Source organism: Phyllobates terribilis, unplaced genomic scaffold, assembly GCF_046119375.1.
Source record: "Phyllobates terribilis strain yellow unplaced genomic scaffold, ASM4611937v1 Scaffold_13__5_contigs__length_258822181, whole genome shotgun sequence".
NCBI classification, from domain to species: domain Eukaryota; kingdom Metazoa; phylum Chordata; class Amphibia; order Anura; family Dendrobatidae; genus Phyllobates; species Phyllobates terribilis.
In genome coordinates, this window is record NW_027362773.1 from 69,910,930 (window position 1) to 69,930,303 (window position 19,374).

Genomic DNA, 19,374 nt, shown 5'->3' on the forward strand with positions numbered 1-19,374 from the left:
TTCTTTTTCGTCAAAAAGAAGGACGGCTCTCTCCATCCCTGTATAGACTATAGAGGCCTTAACCAGATCACGGTGAAGAATAAGTACCCCCTTCCGCTCATTCCGGAGTTATTTGATCGTCTGAGGGGGGCTAGAATCTTCACCAAACTGGACCTCCGTGGGGCGTACAACCTGGTTTGTATCCGTCAGGGGGATGAATGGAAGACGGCATTCAACACCCGGGACGGCCACTATGAATATCTGGTAATGCCCTTTGGCCTCTGTAACGCTCCTGCCGTCTTTCAAGAGTTGGTCAATGACATCTTCCGGGACCTTCTCTACTCCTGCGTAGTGGTGTACCTGGACGACATCTTGGTCTTCTCTCCGGATCTCCAGACTCACCGGAGGGATGTTCGTCAGGTCCTGCTCAGGCTCAGGCAGAACCATCTCTACGCTAAATATGAGAAGTGCCTCTTTGAGCAGACCTCGCTTCCGTTTCTGGGCTACATTATCTCTCAGACCGGCCTACAAATGGATCCTGAGAAACTGTCTGCCATCGAGAAATGGCCCCGACCAGAGGGGTTGAAGGCTATTCAACGGTTTCTGGGCTTCGCCAACTATTACCGCCTCTTCATCCCGCACTTCTCTTCCCGAACTGCCCCAATTTCCGCGCTCACCCGTAAGGGTACTAATCCCAAAGAGTGGCCGCCCGAAGCAGAGGAGGCCTTTCTTTCCCTAAAACAGGCCTTCTCTTCCGCCCCGGTGCTGCATCGCCCGGACGGCAACAAGCAGTTCTTCCTGGAAGTTGACGCCTCCTCCTCTGGAGCCGGAGCGGTACTTACTCAAAAATCATCTTCCGGGAGAATGGTAACTTGTGGCTTCTTCTCCAAACTCTTCTCCTCTTCTGAGCGCAACTATTCCATAGGAGACCGAGAGTTATTGGCCATCAAGCTGGCGTTGGAGGAGTGGCGTTACCTACTCGAGGGGGCTCTTCATCCGGTAATAATTTACACTGACCACAAGAACTTGGCTTACCTCCAGCATGCCCAGAGACTTAACCCGCGCCAAGCCCGGTGGTCCTTGTTTTTTGCTCGCTTTGATTTTGTTCTTCATTTTCGCCCGGCTGACAAAAACGTCAAAGCAGACGCCTTGTCCCGATCCTTTCTGGTGTCCGATCTCGAGGAAAAACCTAAACATATCATCGATCCCGCCAGAGTAATGCAGGTGGCTCCCGTGAGTCTAAAACGTCTCCCTCCCGGTAAGACGTTTGTTTCAGTACCTGATCGGGAGAAGATCCTACACTGGGGCCATTCGTCTAAACTAGCTGGCCACGCCGGTCAGAAAAAGCCCCCCAGCTTATTGCCCGGCACTATTGGTGGCCTACCCTGCACAAGGACATAATAGACTTTGTTTCTGCCTGTGTGTCCTGCGCCCGCAACAAAGTCCCGAGACATCTGCCAGCCGGACGCCTCCTTCCGCTTCCTGTACCTGCTGCCCCCTGGCAGCATATAGCAATGGACTTTATAACTGATCTCCCCGTCTCTGCCGGTTGTACGGTCATTTGGGTGGTCGCTGACCGCTTTTCCAAGATGGCTCACTTTATTCCCCTGCCAGGCCTTCCGTCTGCACCCGAGCTGGCTAAAGACTTTATCCGCCACATCTTCCGTCTTCATGGCCTGCCCCTCCACATCGTGTCGGATCGTGGGGTACAGTTCACCTCACGTTTCTGGAGAGCCACTTGTAAACTACTAGACGTCACCCTGGACTTCTCTTCCGCTTACCACCCACAGTCCAATGGTCAAGTGGAGCGGATCAATCAGAACCTGACCAGTTACCTCCGGCACTTCGTTAATGCCCACCATTCTGACTGGGTGGATCTCCTACCATGGGCCGAGTTCTCTTATAATAATCACGAGAGCGAATCCTCCTCCAAATCCCCGTTTTTTGTAGTCTTTGGTCAGCATCCTCGGATTCCTTTTCCTGTCTCCACCTCTGTGGACAACCCGGCTGCGGAATCTCTCGTTAGCAAATTTTCCTCCATATGGGAGAGTACCCGGTCCGCACTCCTTCTGTCATCCGAGCGTATGAAAAGACACGCTGACAAAAAACGCCTGGATCCTCCACAATTTCGTCCAGGAGATAAAGTCTGGCTCTCATCTAAATATGTTCGACTCAAGATACCTTCTTACAAGTTAGGGCCTCGGTTCATCGGTCCTCTGGAGGTCATCAGTCAGATCAACCCGGTGGCCTATAAATTGAAACTCCCGGCCAACTTACGGATCCCTAACTCCTTCCATGTATCTCTCCTCAAACCCGTGGTGCTTAACTCTTTTTCCAAGTCTACAGGTACGCCTCCTGCTCCGGTTTCTGCTGAGGACGAGTTTGAGGTAGAGAACATTCTTGCCACCAAAAGGGTAAGAGGAAAGACCTTTTTTCTGGTAGATTGGAAGGGGTTTGGTCCTGAGGAGAGAACGTGGGAGCCCCGGGAGAACATCCATGCCCCTCTCATCCTAGCTAAATTTCTATCTGGCCTAAAAAAGGGGGGGCCTAAAGGGGGGGTACTGTAGTGCCGGCGTCCCTGCCCTCTGCTAGGCAGGGACGCTGTTCCCCTCACCGCTCTGCTCCTTGCCCGGCGTCCCTCTCCCGCTCTGCTGGCAGCGCGCGCTCCTTCCCGGCCACTGTGCTTAGGGCGCGCGCGCGCGCCCTCCCTCCCTCTTAAAGGGGCCGCGCGCGCCGTCCTAAGGAGTCCCCGGCCAATGGCCGGAGGACTTTACCATATATAAGGCACCTCCTCCAAAATGGAGGTGCCCGAGCAATGTTGTTGCACCGTTCTACTCTGCTTCAGCCCTCAGGTCCCGTTGCCAGTTACCTGCCAGATTCCTGCCAGCTTGCTGTCCTAATCCTGCCTGATTTCCTGTTTACCTGCCTGCCTGCCTGAGGTCCGACGGTCTGCCTTACAACTCCGGTCAGTCTGTCTAAGGACCAACTTGCCCGCTCACCTGGGAGCGCACATCAGCTACCTGCCTGCTTGCCTGAGGTCCGACGGTCTGCCTTACAACTCCGGTCAGTCTGTCTATGGACCAGCTTGCCCGCTCACCTGGGAGCGCTTCTCCGCTACCTGCCTGCTTGCCTGCCCGGAGGCTCCGCTGTCACGTGCTGTGACCACCAGCTATTCCAGACTCTTGCCCGCTCACCTGGGAGCGCTTCTCCGCTACCTGCCTGCTTGCCTGCCCGGAGGCTCCGCTGTCACGTGCTGTGACCACCAGCTATTCCAGACTCTTGCCCGCTCACCTGGGAGCGCTTCTCCGCTACCTGCCTGCTTGCCTGCCCGGAGGCTCCGCTGTCACGTGCTGTGACCACCAGCTATTCCAGACTCTCGCTTGCTCACCTGGGAGCACACATCCTCCATCTGCCTTGCTAGCCTACCTGGAGGTTCAGCCATCACAGGTCGTACCTACCCTTTACCTAGAGACTGCCCCGGTCACTTGCCGTGACCTCCAGCCCGTTCTTCCAGAGACTGTCCCGGTCACTTGCCGTGACCTCCAGCCCGTTCTTCCAGAGACTGCCCTGATCACTTGCCGTGACCTCCTGCCCGTACACCCAGAGACTGTCCTGGTCACCTGCTGTGACTGCCTGCCTGGTCGCCACCCGCTCCCTTACAAGGACCGCTCCCTTGTATAGTAGCCCAGAGGTTCCGCCTCCCAGACCCGTTACAAAAGGCCTTTTGTGTACTGAGAAAAAGTCTTAAATCTTTAAGTTCAGCTCATAAAAAATGGGAGCAAAAATAAGAGTTGTGTTTACATTTTTGCTCAGTATATAATTAATATGTTAATATTAATATTGAGCAGAATTAATTTTGGCCTACTGGTTATAGATAGATATAGATATCTTCCTATTATGTGTAAACACATAATTAGCTATATCTAGGGTGTTGTCTGCTACATCAGTTTGCCGATCTATTCGAACATTTCTTTGGCTCAATCAGATCTTACTTACTGAGTTGGAACCTGTGTGACGAAAACAAACTTGCTTGGGGTCCAATGGACCCCATGCCACTAAACATTTAGGCTCTTTTTCACCCATACCTGACTTTTGAGCTGAGTAAATGTGTCCACTGATCAGACTACAAATGGGGATGTGCTGCTAGTAATAATCTGTATGTTAACATATAATTATATAATATGATGATCACACACTGGCAACGATTGCGATCAAATTGCTATATCATCAAGTTCCACTTGTTATTGAATAAAATCTGTATAAAAGGACCTTTCCCCAACTCTGTGTGCGGGAAGATGTCGGATCCCCTGAGGAGGCTGAGATGCTGCATCGCTGTGTGTAGGTGTGATACCAAACCGCTTATTAGAGAGGAGAGGGGGAGCTGTGTGGAAGGTGTGATACCAAACCGCTTATTAGAGAGGAGAGGGGGAGCTGTGTGGAAGGTGTGATACCAAACCGCTTATTAGAGAGGAGAGGGGGAGCTGTGTGGAAGGTGTGATACCAAACCGCTTATTAGAGAGGAGAGGGGGAGCTGTGTGGAAGGTGTGATACCAAACCGCTTATTAGAGAGGAGAGGGGGAGCTGTGTGGAAGGTGTGATACCAAACCGCTTATTAGAGAGGAGAGGGGGAGCTGTGTGGAAGGTGTGATACCAAACCGCTTATTAGAGAGGAGAGGGGGAGCTGTGTGGAAGGTATGGCCCCATGCAGCACAGATTCTGCAAAACCTAGTGATTATTATCATGAAAACCATGCTGACTTGCATGTTAGCGTGGTCACATTCCAGCCATGTCTCTGCCGCTAAGTGGGCACCACATGGAACCATGCCAATATTGTATGCCACAGTAGGTAATGTGGGTGTGCTGGGGAGACAGAGCAAAGTGGTTGAACAGACATGTTGTAAAGCAGCGATGATTGATTATTTCTGAAAGCATGAGAAGGAAAGCTTGATTGAAAATTGAGACAAAAGCAACTACAGCAGGATTATTGTGACACGACTAATAATTGTAGTGAGGTTTTTCCTTCAGTTCTATTGCCACCAGTGGATAAAATCCAGCGCATCGCAATGTAGTCCGCATTTAACATTTGTGAAAGAAAGGTTAGTTATAAGGAGCTCACTTATCCGGTGCCGTCCTGTAATGTGATATTACTGCTACAACAAATCAGCTTGTGAAATTTCTTCACTCCAAAATATTCCACTGTCAGCCATCAGCAGTATTATTAAAAAGTGGAAGTGTTTAGGAACTGCAGCAATTCGGCCACGAAGTGGTGACCATGCAGAGTTGGAGAGCGGGGTCACCAAGTGCGGAGGCAGTTAGTGCATAAAAATGGCCGGCATCTGCTGACCCTATAGCTTTAGTGTTCCAAACCTGTGGCATTAACATCAGCACGAAAACACTGTGGCTGGAGCCTTATAGCATGGGAGCAGCCGCATGCTTGCCGCTCATCACCAAGTAAAATAGCAGGCATCGGATGGAGCGGTGTAATGTATGCAGATACTGGAGCAGTACAAATGTGTTCTGTGTAGTGACGGATCATGCTTCACTGTCTGCTGTCTGGCGGACGGGGTCTGGGTTTGGTGAATGCCAGAAGATCTTTACTTACCTGACTGTATTGTGCCAATTGTAAATTTTGGTGGTGGAGGGATAATGATATTTGGTCATTTTTCAGAGGTCGGCCTTTGCCCTTAGTTCCATTGAAGGGAAATCTTAGTGGATCGCACAGTAAGACATTTTGGACTATTGCAGCTTCCAGTTATGTGAAAACAGTTTGGAAAGGCTGATTTCTGTTCCACCATGATTGTGCCCAGTGCACACAGCAAGGTCCATAAAGGCATGGTTGGGGGAGTTTGGTGTGGAAGAACATGGCCAGCTGCACAGAGCTCTGACCTCAACCCCACCAAACTCCTCTGGGATTCACTACAACACAGATTACTAGTCAAGCCCTGTTGTCCAATATCAGTGTTTGTCCTTACAAATGTTCTTGATGAATGGGCAAAAATCCCTTTTAGACAAAATCTTGTAGAAATCCTTCTCGGAATAGAGAGCGCTGTTATAGGTGCAAATAGGAGTCTTCCGCCATATTACAGCCTCTAGATGTAGAAATGGAAGTCATAAACGCTCCTTTAGGTGTAATGTGTTGGTGCAGCAATACTTTTAATTATGTGTTTTCATTTTTCAGGTACTAATATGTCCATAGCTTTTAAAGAAGTTGCTCTGGATAAATGTAGACTTTTTCCAAGGGCATTTAGGTAGTGAAAATCGCAAACTGAGACCTACTCTCCTGCTGTCATCTTCCTACTCTGCCAGATCCAGGCCAGACCCTCCTCTGGTGGCCTCATTAGAACCAGAAGTGATGATGAGACTGTTCTGCTGTCACAAGAACACTGAGGCCTGTGATTGGCTGCAGCAGTCAGGCTATCAGAAAAACATCTGATGACATGCAGTTCTAGTCACCTGACTGCTGCAACCCATCAGAAGACTTCCATGGGGAAGGGGAGGGGGCTGCCCTGGGTCAGTGGGGTGACACTAGGGGAGAATGCCTGTTTTTTGTTTTCACTACATTCGTGCCCCTAGTAAATCTTTTATTCAGCATGTACAACCCCTTTTAAGTATATGTATTGTAAGTGTTTAGACAGTCATGGAGAGGCATTGAGCTTTGCATTATTGGAGATAATCTCGCGTGCCTTTGCTTGGCGTTTCAGGATCATGCCTTTTGAACCTGATAAATCACAGCCTGCAGAAGAGTCATCAGATGAACCCAGCAGAGCTGGCCGCACCAACACAGCAGAGGAATCAGTGCGGAAGAGAATCCGGCAGAGCACCCCAAGTCCACACAGAGAGAACACCCCACAGGGTGAGTGTTAGTTTCCTCCACCTCAGGCCATTTGTACAACCAGTGGCCATTAGAGGCGCTGTCCACTCTCCTCACATGTCTAATACTTGTATTCCCCATCAAAGAATGATTCCATGGGGCTGTGTACTCAATTATTCCTCTTGGAAATTTATGAATAATTTGCCTACTTGGTGTTGCTATTCCTCTTACCACTGGGGCATTTCTAAAGTCCGACCTTGTCCAATCATAACTATCAGGTTGTGTAAGTATACACATTTGGCCATCCATCTAGATGCCACAGATGCTGTTGGCAACAGCAATTAAGGAGTTAAATAGTTGAAATTGTAGTTATTGCAGAGGGGTGTGAGCTGTATGCTACAACCGGCGCCCGCTGCGGATGGCCAGAACTTTCCCCTTCTGTGCTCTGCTTCCATTGCAGCAACACACTTTCTGATGAAATGTCAGAAAAAACATAAACTGATGTGTGATGACATATGATATCCTGAATCATGTTATTCCACACTGCCCCATGTGTAGAGCCCTTGGGGGTATCTATAGCTTTCAAAACGGCAGTTGCCACGTGATTTGCCCAAATGACTGTCTCCCTGGCAATACCCTTACAGCTTTTAGAGAACGCAGCCGGTGGGGCAGACTCATAGGTGGCATTACTATTTTTTTGTTCTTGCTTTAGGACAGTTGGAGTTTCCCAACAGAAATTGCTCTTTAACTGTTGTCTTATAACAGATTTAACATGTGCCACAAGCAAAGTCCTTCTAATGGTCCTATTGTTCTGTATACCAAGCAGCAGGATGTTGGCCCCGAACATTTACTGACTTCCTTGTATGTCTTACAGCCAGCCCACTGGGCTTTGTCTCTGTGGAAGAACTGATGGATGCAGCTAAAGGGGTCACCAACATGGCTTTGGCTCATGAGATTGTGGTCAATGGAGATTTTCAGATCAAACCTGCGGAGTTGCCTCAGGGGAGGTAAGAGATGACATCCTCAGACCATGATGCCAACCACCTTCTCAGAACTGGAGTTGTAACTTACAACAAAAAATTATACATATTTTTCATAGAGTCCAAGAGCTTTAACTAATTTTTGCCTTTTGTAGTACCACTAGATGGAGTCCCGATGCTATTGCATTGGGAGGGCGGTAATGTCAATCCGCGCTGCCGCGCTCTGCCTGCTCATGCCGCTCTGCTCTGCCTGCTCATACCTCTCTGCTCATACCACTGTGCTCTGCCTGCTCATGCCGCTATGCTACTGTGCTCTGCCTGCTCATGCCGCTATGCTGCTGTGCTCTGCCTGCTCATGCCGCTATGCTGGAGTGCTCTGCCTGCTCATGCCGCTCTGCTGGAGTGCTCTGCTGCTCTGTTCTGCCTTCTCATGACGCTCTGCTGCTGTGCTCTGCCTGCTCATGCCGCTATGCTGGAGTGCTCTGCCTGCTCATGCCGCTATGCTGGAGTGCTCTGCCTGCTCATGCCGCTCTGCTGCTCTGTTCTGCCTTCTCATGCCGCTCTGCTCTGCCTGCTCATACCTCTCTGCTCATACCACTGTGCTCTGCCTGCTCATGCCGCTATGCTACTGTGCTCTGCCTGCTCATGCCGCTATGCTGCTGTGCTCTGCCTGCTCATGCCGCTATGCTGGAGTGCTCTGCCTGCTCATGCCGCTCTGCTGGAGTGCTCTGCTGCTCTGTTCTGCCTTCTCATGACGCTCTGCTGCTGTGCTCTGCCTGCTCATGCCGCTATGCTGGAGTGCTCTGCCTGCTCATGCCGCTTTGCTGGAGTGCTCTGCCTGCTCATGCCGCTCTGCTGCTCTGTTCTGCCTTCTCATGCCACTCTGCTCTGCCTGCTCATACCTCTCTGCTCATACCACTGTGCTCTGCCTGCTCATGCCGCTATGCTGCTGTGCTCTGCCTGCTCATGCCGCTCTGCTGGAGTGCTCTGCCTGCTCATGCCGCTCTGCTGCTCTGTTCTGCCTTCTCATGACGCTCTGCTGCTGTGCTCTGCCAATCATTCAGTATAATGAGGCTATGTTGTATCAGGATCTAGTGCGGTAGTAAGCTCTGAATTGTACAGGTGCAGAGCTGAGTTTGTCATTTGGTTCTGTGACGTCACTGCATAAGACTACAGGGAATCCTACTGTCTCATAGATCTTATAGTACAAAGGTTGTCTGCTGCAATTCTGCCTGAGGAATCCCTGACATTAGATACGGCAGTCAGTGAATCATTCGGCTGATCCCGGCGGCGGCGTGTACGGCGTGTTCCCCTGGTGGTACCGCGCAAGAGGATGGTACCACCAGCAGTTTCCATATTGAGACACCCATCACTTGTGTGTCCGAATATGGCGGTCGACGAACTTCCTCCGCTTGGAATTCTGGGATCCGGACACATCTGGACAGAACAGGATGTGAAGACATTACAAGGAAGTATATATTCGATTGTCTTTTTATTAGTAACAACCATTTTAGCGACCAGGGCCCAGATCCTTATTTTGTGGCGCATAACTCATATTGCTCTGCCCCTGCATGCTATCTGTGTGACTTATACGGGAGCTTTTCTGTAAAATATTACTGCTAAAACAAACGGCACAAATACCATGCACATTGCACAGTTGGCTTATTTGAACTTCAAATGTTTACAGCTTATTCTGTATACTTCTCTTACACTACAGCTTATTCTGTATACTTCTGTTACACTACAGCTTATTCTGTATACTTCTCTTACACTACAGCTTATTCTGTATACTTCTGTTACACTACAGCTTATTCTGTATACTTCTGTTACACTACAGCTTATTCTGTATACTTCTCTTACACTACAGTTACAGCTTATTCTGTATACTTCTCTTACACTACAGCTTATTCTGTATACTTCTGTTACACTACAGCTTATTCTGTATACTTCTGTTACACTACAGTTTATTCTGTATACTTCTCTTACACTACAGCTTATTCTGTATACTTCTGTTACACTACAGCTTATTCTGTATACTTCTGTTACACTACAGCTTATTCTGTATACTTCTCTTACACTACAGTTACAGCTTATTCTGTATACTTCTCTTACTCTACAGCTTATTCTGTATACTTCTGTTACACTACAGCTTATTCTGTATACTTCTGTTACACTACAGTTTATTCTGTATACTTCTCTTACACTACAGCTTATTCTGTATACTTCTCTTACACTACAGCTTATTCTGTATACTTCTATTACACTACAGCTTATTCTGTATACTTCTCTTACTCTACAGCTTATTCTGTATACTTCTGTTACACTACAGCTTATTCTGTATACTTCTATTACACTACAGCTTATTCTGTATACTTCTGTTACACTACAGCTTATTCTGTATACTTCTATTACACTACAGCTTATTCTGTATACTTCTGTTACACTACAGCTTATTCTGTATACTTCTGTTACACTACAGCTTATTCTGTATACTTCTATTACACTACAGCTTATTCTGTATACTTCTGTTACACTACAGTTTATTCTGTATACTTCTGTTACACTACAGCTTATTCTGTATACTTCTCTTACACTACAGCTTATTCTGTATACTTCTCTTACACTACAGCTTATTCTGTATACTTCTGTTACACTACAGCTTATTCTGTATACTTCTCTTACACTACAGCTTATTCTGTATAATTCTATTACACTACAGCTTATTCTGTATACTTCTGTTACACTACAGCTTATTCTGTATACTTTTCTTGCACTACAGCTTATTCTGTATACTTCTATTACACTACAGCTTATTCTGTATACTTCTCTTACACTACAGCTTATTCTGTATACTTCTGTTACACTACAGCTTATTCTGTATACTTCTCTTACACTACAGCTTATTCTGTATACTTCTGTTACACTACAGCTTATTCTGTATACTTCTGTTACACTACAGCTTATTCTGTATACTTCTCTTACACTACAGTTACAGCTTATTCTGTATACTTCTCTTACACTACAGCTTATTCTGTATACTTCTGTTACACTACAGCTTATTCTGTATACTTCTGTTACACTACAGTTTATTCTGTATACTTCTCTTACACTACAGCTTATTCTGTATACTTCTGTTACACTACAGCTTATTCTGTATACTTCTGTTACACTACAGCTTATTCTGTATACTTCTCTTACACTACAGTTACAGCTTATTCTGTATACTTCTCTTACTCTACAGCTTATTCTGTATACTTCTGTTACACTACAGCTTATTCTGTATACTTCTGTTACACTACAGTTTATTCTGTATACTTCTCTTACACTACAGCTTATTCTGTATACTTCTCTTACACTACAGCTTATTCTGTATACTTCTATTACACTACAGCTTATTCTGTATACTTCTCTTACTCTACAGCTTATTCTGTATACTTCTGTTACACTACAGCTTATTCTGTATACTTCTATTACACTACAGCTTATTCTGTATACTTCTGTTACACTACAGCTTATTCTGTATACTTCTATTACACTACAGCTTATTCTGTATACTTCTGTTACACTACAGCTTATTCTGTATACTTCTGTTACACTACAGCTTATTCTGTATACTTCTATTACACTACAGCTTATTCTGTATACTTCTGTTACACTACAGTTTATTCTGTATACTTCTGTTACACTACAGCTTATTCTGTATACTTCTCTTACACTACAGCTTATTCTGTATACTTCTCTTACACTACAGCTTATTCTGTATACTTCTGTTACACTACAGCTTATTCTGTATACTTCTCTTACACTACAGCTTATTCTGTATAATTCTATTACACTACAGCTTATTCTGTATACTTCTGTTACACTACAGCTTATTCTGTATACTTCTATTACACTACAGCTTATTCTGTATACTTCTCTTACACTACAGCTTATTCTGTATACTTCTGTTACACTACAGTTTATTCTGTATACTTCTGTTACACTACAGCTTATTCTGTATACTTCTCTTACACTACAGCTTATTCTGTATACTTCTCTTACACTACAGCTTATTCTGTATACTTCTGTTACACTACAGCTTATTCTGTATACTTCTCTTACACTACAGCTTATTCTGTATAATTCTATTACACTACAGCTTATTCTGTATACTTCTGTTACACTACAGCTTATTCTGTATACTTCTATTACACTACAGCTTATTCTGTATACTTCTCTTACACTACAGCTTATTCTGTATACTTCTCTTACACTACAGCTTATTCTGTATACTTCTGTTACACTACAGCTTATTCTGTATACTTCTATTACACTACAGCTTATTCTGTATACTTCTCTTACACTACAGCTTATTCTGTATACTTCTGTTACACTACAGTTTATTCTGTATACTTCTGTTACACTACAGCTTATTCTGTATACTTCTCTTACACTACAGCTTATTCTGTATACTTCTCTTACACTACAGCTTATTCTGTATACTTCTGTTACACTACAGCTTATTCTGTATACTTCTCTTACACTACAGCTTATTCTGTATAATTCTATTACACTACAGCTTATTCTGTATACTTCTGTTACACTACAGCTTATTCTGTATACTTCTATTACACTACAGCTTATTCTGTATACTTCTCTTACACTACAGCTTATTCTGTATACTTCTGTTACACTACAGTTTATTCTGTATACTTCTGTTACACTACAGCTTATTCTGTATACTTCTCTTACACTACAGCTTATTCTGTATACTTCTCTTACACTACAGCTTATTCTGTATACTTCTGTTACACTACAGCTTATTCTGTATACTTCTGTTACACTACAGCTTATTCTGTATACTTCTCTTACACTACAGTTACAGCTTATTCTGTATACTTCTCTTACACTACAGCTTATTCTGTATACTTCTGTTACACTACAGCTTATTCTGTATACTTCTGTTACACTACAGCTTATTCTGTATACTTCTATTACACTACAGCTTATTCTGTATACTTCTGTTACACTATAGCTTATTCTGTATACTTCTATTACACTACAGTTACAGCTTATTCTGTATACTTCTCTTACACTACAGCTTATTCTGTATACTTCTGTTACACTACAGCTTATTCTGTATACTTCTGTTACACTACAGCTTATTCTGTATACTTCTATTACACTACAGCTTATTCTGTATACTTCTCTTACACTACAGTTACAGCTTATTCTGTATACTTCTGTTACACTACAGCTTATTCTGTATACTTCTCTTACACTACAGCTTATTCTGTATACTTCTATTACACTACAGCTTATTCTGTATACTTCTCTTACACTACAGCTTATTCTGTATACTTCTGTTACACTACAGCTTATTCTGTATACTTCTATTACACTACAGCTTATTCTGTATACTTCTGTTACACTACAGCTTATTCTGTATACTTCTCTTACACTACAGTTACAGCTTATTCTGTATACTTCTCTTACACTACAGCTTATTCTGTATACTTCTGTTACACTACAGCTTATTCTGTATACTTCTGTTACACTACAGCTTATTCTGTATACTTCTCTTACACTACAGTTACAGCTTATTCTGTATACTTCTCTTACACTACAGCTTATTCTGTATACTTCTCTTACACTACAGCTTATTCTGTATACTTCTGTTACACTACAGCTTATTCTGTATACTTCTCTTACACTACAGTTACAGCTTATTCTGTATACTTCTCTTACACTACAGCTTATTCTGTATACTTCTGTTACACTACAGCTTATTCTGTATACTTCTGTTACACTACAGCTTATTCTGTATACTTCTATTACACTACAGCTTATTCTGTATACTTCTGTTACACTACAGCTTATTCTGTATACTTCTATTACACTACAGCTTATTCTGTATACTTCTGTTACACTACAGTTTATTCTGTATACTTCTGTTACACTACAGCTTATTCTGTATACTTCTCTTACACTACAGCTTATTCTGTATACTTCTCTTACACTACAGCTTATTCTGTATACTTCTGTTACACTACAGCTTATTCTGTATACTTCTCTTACACTACAGCTTATTCTGTATACTTCTATTACACTACAGCTTATTCTGTATACTTCTGTTACACTACAGCTTATTCTGTATACTTCTATTACACTACAGCTTATTCTGTATACTTCTGTTACACTACAGTTTATTCTGTATACTTCTGTTACACTACAGCTTATTCTGTATACTTCTCTTACACTACAGCTTATTCTGTATACTTCTCTTACACTACAGCTTATTCTGTATACTTCTGTTACACTACAGCTTATTCTGTATACTTCTGTTACACTACAGCTTATTCTGTATACTTCTCTTACACTACAGTTACAGCTTATTCTGTATACTTCTCTTACACTACAGCTTATTCTGTATACTTCTCTTACTCTACAGCTTATTCTGTATACTTCTGTTACACTACAGCTTATTCTGTATACTTCTGTTACACTACAGTTTATTCTGTATACTTCTCTTACACTACAGCTTATTCTGTATACTTTTCTTGCACTACAGCTTATTCTGTATACTTCTATTACACTACAGCTTATTCTGTATACTTCTCTTACTCTACAGCTTATTCTGTATACTTCTGTTACACTACAGCTTATTCTGTATACTTCTATTACACTACAGCTTATTCTGTATACTTCTGTTACACTACAGCTTATTCTGTATACTTCTATTACACTATAGCTTATTCTGTATACTTCTATTACACTACAGCTTATTCTGTATACTTCTGTTACACTACAGCTTATTCTGTATAGTTCTATTACACTATAGCTTATTCTGTATACTTCTGTTACACTACAGCTTATTCTGTATACTTCTCTTACACTACAGTTACAGCTTATTCTGTATACTTCTCTTACACTACAGCTTATTCTGTATACTTCTATTACACTACAGCTTATTCTGTATACTTCTGTTACATTACAGCTTATTCTGTATACTTCTATTACACTACAGCTTATTCTGTATACTTCTGTTACACTACAGCTTATTCTGTATACTTCTATTACACTACAGCTTATTCTGTATACTTCTATTACACTACAGCTTATTCTGTATACTTCTGTTACACTACAGCTTATTCTGTATACTTCTATTACACTACAGCTTATTCTGTATACTTCTCTTACACTACAGCTTATTCTGTATACTTCTGTTACACTACAGCTTATTCTGTATACTTCTATTACACTACAGCTTATTCTGTATACTTCTGTTACACTACAGCTTATTCTGTATACTTCTATTACACTACAGCTTATTCTGTATACTTCTGTTACACTACAGCTTATTCTGTATACTTCTATTACACTACAGCTTATTCTGTATACTTCTATTACACTACAGCTTATTCTGTATAGTTCTGTTACACTACAGCTTATTCTGTATACTTCTATTACACTACAGCTTATTCTGTATACTTCTGTTACACTACAGCTTATTCTGTATACGTCTCTTACACTACAGTTACAGCTTATTCTGTATACTTCTCTTACACTACAGCTTATTCTGTATACTTCTCTTACACTACAGCTTATTCTGTATACTTCTGTTACACTACAGCTTATTCTGTATACGTCTCTTACACTACAGCTTATTCTGTATACTTCTCTTACACTACAGCTTATTCTGTATACTTCTATTACACTACAGCTTATTCTGTATACTTCTGTTACACTACAGTTTATTCTGTATACTTCTCTTACACTACAGCTTATTCTGTATACTTCTATTACACTACAGCTTATTCTGTATACTTCTCTTACTCTACAGCTTATTCTGTATACTTCTGTTACACTACAGTTTATTCTGTATACTTCTGTTACACTACAGCTTATTCTGTATACTTCTCTTACACTACAGCTTATTCTGTATACTTCTCTTACACTACAGCTTATTCTGTATACTTCTGTTACACTACAGCTTATTCTGTATACTTCTATTACACTACAGATTATTCTGTATACTTCTGTTACACTACAGTTTATTCTGTATACTTCTGTTACACTACAGCTTATTCTGTATACTTCTATTACACTACAGCTTATTCTGTATACTTCTCTTACACTACAGCTTATTCTGTATACTTCTGTTACACTACAGCTTATTCTGTATACTTCTCTTACACTACAGTTACAGCTTATTCTGTATACTTCTCTTACACTACAGCTTATTCTGTATACTTCTCTTACTCTACAGCTTATTCTGTATACTTCTGTTACACTACAGCTTATTCTGTATACTTCTGTTACACTACAGTTTATTCTGTATACTTCTCTTACACTACAGCTTATTCTGTATACTTCTCTTACACTACAGCTTATTCTGTATACTTCTATTACACTACAGCTTATTCTGTATACTTCTCTTACTCTACAGCTTATTCTGTATACTTCTGTTACACTACAGCTTATTCTGTATACTTCTATTACACTACAGCTTATTCTGTATACTTCTGTTACACTACAGCTTATTCTGTATACTTCTATTACACTACAGCTTATTCTGTATACTTCTGTTACACTACAGCTTATTCTGTATACTTCTGTTACACTACAGCTTATTCTGTATACTTCTCTTACACTCCAGCTTATTCTGTATACTTCTGTTACACTACAGCTTATTCTGTATACTTCTATTACACTACAGCTTATTCTGTATACTTCTGTTACACTACAGTTTATTCTGTATACTTCTGTTACACTACAGCTTATTCTGTATACTTCTCTTACACTACAGCTTATTCTGTATACTTCTCTTACACTACAGCTTATTCTGTATACTTCTGTTACACTACAGCTTATTCTGTATACTTCTCTTACACTACAGCTTATTCTGTATACTTCTATTACACTACAGCTTATTCTGTATACTTCTGTTACACTACAGCTTATTCTGTATACTTCTATTACACTACAGCTTATTCTGTATACTTCTGTTACACTACAGTTTATTCTGTATACTTCTGTTACACTACAGCTTATTCTGTATACTTCTCTTACACTACAGCTTATTCTGTATACTTCTCTTACACTACAGCTTATTCTGTATACTTCTGTTACACTACAGCTTATTCTGTATACTTCTGTTACACTACAGCTTATTCTGTATACTTCTCTTACACTACAGTTACAGCTTATTCTGTATACTTCTCTTACACTACAGCTTATTCTGTATACTTCTCTTACTCTACAGCTTATTCTGTATACTTCTGTTACACTACAGCTTATTCTGTATACTTCTGTTACACTACAGTTTATTCTGTATACTTCTCTTACACTACAGCTTATTCTGTATACGTTTCTTGCACTACAGCTTATTCTGTATACTTCTATTACACTACAGCTTATTCTGTATACGTCTCTTACACTACAGCTTATTCTGTATACTTCTCTTACACTACAGCTTATTCTGTATACTTCTATTACACTACAGCTTATTCTGTATACTTCTGTTACACTACAGTTTATTCTGTATACTTCTCTTACACTACAGCTTATTCTGTATACTTCTATTACACTACAGCTTATTCTGTATACTTCTCTTACTCTACAGCTTATTCTGTATACTTCTGTTACACTACAGTTTATTCTGTATACTTCTGTTACACTACAGCTTATTCTGTATACTTCTCTTACACTACAGCTTATTCTGTATACTTCTCTTACACTACAGCTTATTCTGTATACTTCTGTTACACTACAGCTTATTCTGTATACTTCTATTACACTACAGCTTATTCTGTATACTTCTGTTACACTACAGTTTATTCTGTATACTTCTGTTACACTACAGCTTATTCTGTATACTTCTATTACACTACAGCTTATTCTGTATACTTCTCTTACACTACAGCTTATTCTGTATACTTCTGTTACACTACAGCTTATTCTGTATACTTCTCTTACACTACAGTTACAGCTTATTCTGTATACTTCTCTTACACTACAGCTTATTCTGTATACTTCTCTTACTCTACAGCTTATTCTGTATACTTCTGTTACACTACAGCTTATTCTGTATACTTCTGTTACACTACAGTTTATTCTGTATACTTCTCTTACACTACAGCTTATTCTGTATACTTCTCTTACACTACAGCTTATTCTGTATACTTCTATTACACTACAGCTTATTCTGTATACTTCTCTTACTCTACAGCTTATTCTGTATACTTCTGTTACACTACAGCTTATTCTGTATACTTCTATTACACTACAGCTTATTCTGTATACTTCTGTTACACTACAGCTTATTCTGTATACTTCTATTACACTACAGCTTATTCTGTATACTTCTGTTACACTACAGCTTATTCTGTATACTTCTATTACACTACAGCTTATTCTGTATACTTCTGTTACACTACAGCTTATTCTGTATACTTCTATTACACTACAGCTTATTCTGTATAGTTCTGTTACACTACAGCTTATTCTGTATACTTCTATTACACTACAGCTTATTCTGTATACTTCTGTTACACTACAGCTTATTCTGTATACTTCTCTTACACTACAGTTACAGCTTATTCTGTATACTTCTCTTACACTACAGCTTATTCTGTATACTTCTCTTACACTACAGCTTATTCTGTATACTTCTGTTACACTACAGCTTATTCTGTATACGTCTCTTACACTACAGCTTATTCTGTATACTTCTCTTACACTACAGCTTATTCTGTATACTTCTATTACACTACAGCTTATTCTGTATACTTCTGTTACACTACAGTTTATTCTGTATACTTCTCTTACACTACAGCTTATTCTGTATACTTCTATTACACTACAGCTTATTCTGTATACTTCTCTTACTCTACAGCTTATTCTGTTTACTTCTGTTACACTACAGCTTATTCTGTATACTTCTGTTACACTAAAGCTTATTCTGTATACTTCTCTTACACTACAGCTTATTCTGTATACTTCTCTTACACTACAGCTTATTCTGTATACTTCTGTTACACTACAGCTTATTCTGTATACTTCTGTTACACTACAGCTTATTCTGTATACTTCTCTTACACTACAGTTACAGCTTATTCTGTATACTTCTCTTACACTACAGCTTATTCTGTATACTTCTCTTACTCTACAGCTTATTCTGTATACTTCTGTTACACTACAGCTTATTCTGTATACTTCTGTTACACTACAGCTTATTCTGTATACTTCTGTTACACTACAGCTTATTCTGTATACTTCTCTTACACTACAGCTTATTCTGTATACTTCTATTACACTACAGCTTATTCTGTATACTTCTGTTACATTACAGCTTATTCTGTATACTTCTGTTACACTACAGCTTATTCTGTATACTTCTGTTACACTACAGCTTATTCTGTATACTTCTGTTACACTACAGCTTATTCTGTATACTTCTATTACACTACAGCTTATTCTGTATACTTCTGTTACACTACAGCTTATTCTGTATACTTCTATTACACTACAGCTTATTCTGTATAGTTCTGTTACACTACAGCTTATTCTGTATACTTCTATTACACTACAGCTTATTCTGTATACTTCTGTTACACTACA

The 19,374-nt window shown here is 41.0% G+C and overlaps 1 protein-coding gene across 3 annotated transcripts in view; it reads left to right on the plus strand.

Annotated features, from left to right (window-relative positions):
* Positions 1-19,374, plus strand: part of TCP11L1 (t-complex 11 like 1) — a 227,405-nt gene that overhangs the window by 52,424 nt on the left and 155,607 nt on the right. For all 3 annotated transcript variants that reach the window (XM_073658119.1, XM_073658118.1, XM_073658117.1), the window contains 2 exons: positions 6,681-6,832; positions 7,665-7,797. In XM_073658119.1, coding sequence (XP_073514220.1) covers positions 6,685-6,832; positions 7,665-7,797 — 281 coding nt within the window. In that variant the 5' untranslated portion in view covers positions 6,681-6,684. The remainder of the gene's footprint in view (positions 1-6,680; positions 6,833-7,664; positions 7,798-19,374) is intronic.